General features: G+C 42.4%; 1 protein-coding gene across 1 annotated transcript; it reads left to right on the plus strand.

Moving 5' to 3' along the window:
* Positions 1 to 1,104: 1,104 nt before the first annotated feature.
* On the plus strand, positions 1,105 to 1,686 carry LOC131215501 (uncharacterized). Its single transcript, XM_058209892.1, has one exon. It carries the CDS (start codon positions 1,105 to 1,107, stop codon positions 1,684 to 1,686), a length of 582 nt encoding a protein of 193 aa, XP_058065875.1.
* The last annotated feature ends 5,503 nt before the right edge of the window (positions 1,687 to 7,189 follow it).

Here is a 7,189-nt window from a genome sequence, read left to right on the forward strand (position 1 = left end):
CTGCTAGCTATGCCGGATTGTGAACGTAATCTAGACCTGCATAAAAAATGGTGTAAGAGACTCCACTTTACATCAGTGCCAAATGAACCACAAGTAAAGCTCTCCAGCACCCGTACTTTTGTGCCGTCGTCATCTCACCGTGAACTGACTCCAATGCACTCTTACCGTAACATAATAACGGCTAGTCGGATTACGGAAGCATTACTAAGCCGGGCGTGAGCGGAGAGAATCATATCTTGACACGCATCTGAAATGCAGCATCACCACGCACCTTCGTTAATGCCACAATGAGCTTTTTTATGGAGTGCCAAAGGAGTTCGTTCCGTTCCGCAACGAAAGTGTAAGCGAGGGACCCATAGATAGAGAGAGGCTTAAGCGACCCTCGGGGACTTTTTACAACTCCATTTCGACTGCGCCTAAGCCACTTCCCAGGTTAACGGACTTGAAGGAACCATTTCGACGAAGGATCAAACCTTGAAGCCTTTTTCCCGCGTTTCGCCGTGGCGTGGAAGAAGCTGAAGTGAACCGGTTTCAAGAACCCGGGAGTATCCGTTTCGCAGAAGATTGGTCAAGATTCTAATCACGATAAACAAGCTGGCGGGCAGTGGCTAAGGCCGTGTTATATCCTCCTGGTCATTTTGCAGTGCAAAGGTGAAGTTTGAATTTTATTTTTACGTGGACTACGTTTTATAGCTCGTTACTTGAGGTTCCCACGTTCGGCTCTGGTCGAATGAAACGACGCTTTGCAAATGGGTATGCATTCCAGGTCCAGGTTTCTAGGGCCAGGTCTTTTGGGTTAGGTTTCACGTTGGTTGTTATTTACCCTGAGCTCCGGACACAGCTCTTTCCTATCGCATTACTTAAACATATAATTTTAGAACTCACAGCAATGTTAACTTATGTGAAACTGTATGTAAAGTGTAAAATGTTTATCATAAAAAATAACGTTATATAGTTTATATAACTTTCTACTTTTGTCGATGCTAGCGACTAACCGTATTAGTGAGCTACACGGTACCAATCGTAGTAAACGTTGCTTTAGACATTGTCGCAAGTAAACGTCAATGTGCTGTAAATTTTGAAGGTTTAAATTAAATCGAAGCTATGGAAACTGTGTGGAACAATCCGGCGAATTCTACACTTCCGGTCCCGACTAACCGAGAACTAACCGTAAGCCTCATCGGATCGATAGCTCGTTTCACACTCGATGTACCGTGCGTCCTTTTGGGACCGGAAGAAATCACTTCTCGGCGACTGCTCATTTGGCTGTATCCCATAGTCGATAAGCTGGGAAAACTGATCGAACGAATCCGACACGTTTGTCAACATCCACAACAAATATCTATTGCTCCGAGGCACCATCCCCAGCACCGGAGCATCGTGAAGGGTTCCTCGACTCGTGACAGTGGCATTCAGCATCCGATACGGCTGACACCGGCGTTGAGTAGGGAGAACACGGTTTCGAATGCGGCGTCGAGTTTCCCGGTCCCTGAAGCGCCGGACAACGCGCTCCGAAAGGTTTACATCCAAAGGGATGGTAATTACGCGATTCGCGAAACCACCGACATGCGCGGGGCGAACGGCACCTTTCAGCGAGTTACGAAAACTATCAGCGGGCCAGACGTTGCAATTCTGACGGGCATCACGAGCCAACTGTCGGCACTTCCGTCGTTGAGCCCGGTGTGACCGGCGGACGAATGAAGGTCACGATTTTCAGACATTAAACGCACGTGTGAAGTCTCAAGTCCCCTGATGTTCTTGGAAAAAGTGAGTAGAAAATCGTCATGGTTGTTACACAGTGAAAGTAGTTTCTTTCATATTACTTTTCTATGCGATCTTTAACCTGCACAGCCTGTTGATCACTCTGGCCGATACGAATAGTGGCAGTTTGCAAAATTCAAACTTTGCATAATTAAGCAAACAACATAATGAAATTTTCGATTAGTTAGGAATAAAACAAAAGGAAACACGCCTAAGAAAGATCTCAGAAAGAACTGAATCGAGTGCTACCGGTCGCCGAATTCATATTTGAACGAACTAAATGGGCGTTGTCACGGAAGGCGAGCGCCATAAATTAAATCAATTTAAAACGATAACGAGAACACATTACCTTTTTTCGATCGACCCCCTCTTGGGCGTCTGGGCGAAAAGATTTATAGCATTGTTTGTGATGGGAAGAAGGTGAGTGTAACGCCCACCTTCGAAGTTTTCTAAGAAAAACATTTTCCAAGACCCTCGCATGTCTGCAAACCGCACAGCGCCAATGGGTCGGAAGGATGTGTTAGGCTCCGAATCTCTGCCAACCGAGCACCGGTCCATTCCTTCATCAACGGAGCTAATAAATTAGCTTTTCCGCAACAGTTGTTAGTTTTCCCACGACGTGATACTAGTGGTGGTCGTAGAAAAAGAAACAAAATTAAACTTTCATTTGCTGGAAATGTGAAGATGAAGCACGTGGTAGTCGTTAGCAATGTTCGAATCAATATTCTTTTTTTTAACTTCCCGAAATGCCCTTAGTTATAATTACACTAATTACATTTACAGAAAACAAAAGCTGACACGATGTACACCATTCATGTTATACCCAATTAATGGTTCATGGCGGGACCGTATGTTGCCGGGACTTCCTTTTTAACATGGCATATTACGCAAGGTTTAAAATTTTAGATAATGACGTACATTTGTGCAACGTTTGACGTTGCAACGCAAACTGATCAACGGGTTGTCCTTTTAGTGTAATCAATGGAATCGAAAGCGTGCTTATTTTTTTTCTTTATTTTCGTCACGATTCGTTGGGACCAATGGGACGCGCTAGTTGCACAGCTTTTAGGGCAAAAGTTTTAGCATCCGGACAATGGTGTCAGGCTTTTAAATAATTCGAAAAGTGCTGACCTCTCTCTTTGGCAGATAGCAGCAAGTTTTCGAGCAACATTTCAGGAACAGATACAAAGCAATACTTGCTGATTATCTGCTGCTTTCCTTCAACGCTGCTTCAAGTTGTGGGCCAGGTATATTTTATTTACTTGCAAACTTTGAACAGAGAACTCGGACAAAGTTTCCGGGCACAAAACGGCCACGCTAAGCTAAGAGATTCATTTAGTCTGTCAATAAAATAAGTCCAGGCGAGGACTACATTGAACCGCTTCTTGTATTGCGTCGGATAAAGTGCATTAATGGTTAAAGTATTCCTCTTAGGTGCATCTAATAATAATTGACCATATTTACTTTGAAAACGGCTTCATTTGCAGACAATGTTTTCATAATAATATCATTTTAATCAGTTGAGATCTTGAATGTTTTTAACCATATGATAAACAGCCATATCCAGTGACGGCCGTCTGCCTAATCTCGATAGTGTATCATCGAGAACTTAAAGATGTTTTTCATGACTCACGGCTCTCAATAGCCTTGCGCCTTTTATGCGCCATGTCAATCATCTGTCTTTGCTTCCTTCCGGTGCCCGAAGAGCTCTCCGAGACAACTTTTGTTTCGGCCATCGGATCTTAAGTAGCCATCTTACTAATTAATGTTGGACCACTGATAGCACGCTGTCGCATCAGGGAACTCATCACGACCAATAACAATTCATTATCCCAACATGTAATTAGTATTATTATTTTGGGCAATTGAAGTGAAAGCCCGCCACGTCGATGGATTCGAATGACCACAGGCTTATTTTCGGTTCATTCGTTTAAATCTTGTGGTATTTCTTTCACTACGGATTAAATGATTCTCTCTACAGATTAAATGGTTCCATAAGCCTCCTTTTGTTTCTCCGATGAAAGTGAACACAGGATCCTATCACACCATTAGTCGTCGCTGAATAATTGATCGTTTAGTTCTACGGACAAAAACGGATGTTTGAACAAGTTTTTGTAGCACATATCCGCGGGGCAGAAATTACGAGAGCGGCAAGGCAGCAAAGCCGAAAGTAGTGGAATTATTAATTGTGTATCGGTTGAACCCGGGTCCACATACCGTGTCCTAGGATCGATGCTTGAGGCATGTAGTTCAATGGAATACTTGTCATCATACAAAGTATTTATGCATCAATTGCGGTGCGATCGAAACAACGGTCAGTGTTTCAGCTTTCCGCCTAGTTTTAGTAAGTGCATATCTAACGGCCCCCAACTATGCACGGCGGGAAATGGTAAACACTAGGATGAAAAGCAAACAACCGCAATGGCGGTAGAGGAGCATCTCCAGAGACTGGACAAACACAACCAATGTTATCCCGGACCGGTCCGATAATAGAAATTTGAACATATTTGCTACAGGCAGGCACGCTGAGAACGTATACCTCACCAGAAGCATGCCGAAAGCTGGTGCTCAATAAATCCACAGCAAATCGATTGGCGATACCGTCCGTCAACATAGACGCAAAATTAAGTTTTGGTGTTCAACCTCATTGGGCTTGTTTGGCGTAGTGCAACGTTGTGTGTTGAACAGCTTTTAGAAACAACAAAAACATGCATTCGTGGTCTTGTGTAACAACTGCGCGTTTTTAGTGTAATGGACTACTACGAAACTATTGTGCGGTTGGTTCATGTGGCTTTCTGTTGGCTCAATTGTTTTGTCCTTAACTACCCAAGTAAGTTAAAAAATTTCCGTTTTTTCGTATGTTTCAGGATCACTAGGTTTAAAACCTAGTGATTGATGAAACAGTAGAAAGGTTATTTTTCTTTGACGATCAACATTCCTTTGAGTAAAAAATCATAACGACCCTGATGAGGACCGCAGAGCTGTTTAGAACCGCCACGACGCACAAGATTTTCGATGTGAACCGTGACTCAAGTTTGCTAGATTCTAGATTTATGGCACTAAAGGGCACCGACCGAACCCAAAAGCTATGACCTGACAAGTAACAGCTAATTACCAGCGTTGAAATGAGCGTTAATTATACAAGTGCCGTCAAAATGTCTCTGAGGGGACAGGCCGGGGATGAGAACGGACCGTTGCGGTCGGGGTTAGATGGGCTAATTAAACGGACACCCCAATTGTACCAAACTTTGATGTTTATGCTAGGAAGTCATCCGGTCAAGGAAGTTTGTTGGACATGAGTTGAATATTAGAGATAATGATGCAACCAAAAAAACAATGAAAAACGAAGTAAAATCAATACTTCCCAGCTTTGGGGTTAGATTGGGATACTCAACGCTTTGGAGATCATTCCATTGATTAGTTGTTTGTGTGAACAAACCTTTAATTTACTGATATTAAAGATTACGATAAAATTTTAAGGAAGGTACTGTAGTTTCTTGATTTTACGTTACTTCCATAAATCATGTCGAATCCAGTTTATCTCGTGCTATGCTTCAATTATGGCAAACAAACAAAACTTTTTTTTTACCCGTTAGAACTAGGTAACCGCATACCGAAGCGTACAAAAGTACCTCGCTTTTCGTATTTTCCATTTATCTTAAAACCACCTACCTTTGCAGTTGAATGACTCGCAAACGAATGCTTACAAAGCATGTGGAGATAGAGAACATATGCAAACGAACTAATTCAATATGGCATCCTTCTATTTGCCCCGTTGCTGGCTAGTGATGTTGATCTTGTACGCTTCCAACGTCGGGTTATGTTGAGCTTTTTGAATTGAAGAATTTGCTTGCTAAGAAAATTATTTCTCCCGGGAGATAGTAGCTTCAAATGGTGAAAGTTCAGTTCAGGACTGGATGAGGCAACTTTTGCATTTGAATCTGCAAACCCCGCAGGTGCCAGTGGCGGATAGATCGGACAGTGTTCGTACGTTTTCTAACTTTTTTGTACAAATGCAAATTTGAACCCCGGATAAAGTATTAGTTTTTTTTCTACGCCAACGGTACGTATGTTTAATACGTTAAACAGTAGAGAGATCTTAATAGGGTTCTGGCTTCGTTATCATATTCAACGGCCCAAAGGTCCAATATCGGGAGCGGGATGTAGCAGATGCTGTTTCCTTGAAAACTTTGTCAATATCCGAAGCTGCTCCAATAATACAGAGTAATAACCCTTGTAATCCAAGACAAAGTGTGTACCAATCACTAGGCTACTGTCGGGCATTACATGCTTGGGACATTTTATTATTTTCAGCGCATAGAGAAAGCCAGAGCATGGCGGGTAAATGAAGGGACGCTTGTTACGTAATTAGATGACTCGAGTTGTTGTTGTGCTGCATGTTTTCTTTGAAAGCCGACCCGTTGGACCGACACTTCGATTCTTTGGACCGCATTAAAATATTTCAATTTTTGTTATTTCCATTAAACTGAATCGACACAATTTTCTCACAGTTCTAGTTAAGGCGAAAGAGAAACATTATCAAAGACGCAACTAGCAGGCTTCATTCGACGAAATGTTGCAAGAATGTTGATTGAAACAGGAACACGTAGGCAGAAAAGCCATTTCCCTTGTTCTAATGAAAAATGCCGTTAGTTCTGAGGTAATGAATTCTGAATGGGAAAATGAAAGTTTGATTTTTCCGAGTATTAGGCAAAACGTGTTACGCAATGCAGTAATTGGAAAAGATCGAATCGTGGAAGAATGTGCTCCTTTTTGAAATGTCGAAATTGGGCCCAATCGTTTGCCTTAAGTAATTACTTAAAAAAGGACACTAGGTACCAATAGCGTACCGTATGCTGCTAACGTGTAACCAGTGAGAAGTGGTGGATCATACAATATTTCAGCTTTGAACCACCCGTCAGTGATTTACGTTCCGATGCTGAGCTCGCTAGTCCTATCGGGGCGATAACTCACTATGCGGCGCCGAATTTGTCAAATAATCGGTCTTGTAACCACGACCGAGTGGCCGCCGTAACAAGTGTGGTGCGCAGTTGTCTTCTGAACCGGGGCGATACAAGCCAACTATTACTGGTGTTTGCGGAAGTTTCCATTTTCGCATCGGAACGTAATGCTACGCAGGGAGCAATAAATTATCAATGTCAATGCGTGCGCAAGTGAAAACAGTTCTCCTATGGCGGAGTGAAACAATCCAAAGTGATGTGTTGAAAACTAAACGATTCGTATCAGATCAGAGATCGCATCATGCGACAGCGAGGTCACATACAATTTGCATACATAATTTTGAGCTCGTTGCAGGGTTCGCTGGCAAACGAAACAATCAAGCTAAACGCATTTTCAACATTCTTAAAGTTATCTACGTCATAGCACAAAACTCAAAGTAAATTATATATTAATTAAAGTAGCAAAT

This window comes from Anopheles bellator, chromosome 1 (genome assembly GCF_943735745.2).
Source record: "Anopheles bellator chromosome 1, idAnoBellAS_SP24_06.2, whole genome shotgun sequence".
Taxonomy (NCBI): Eukaryota; Metazoa; Arthropoda; class Insecta; order Diptera; family Culicidae; genus Anopheles; species Anopheles bellator.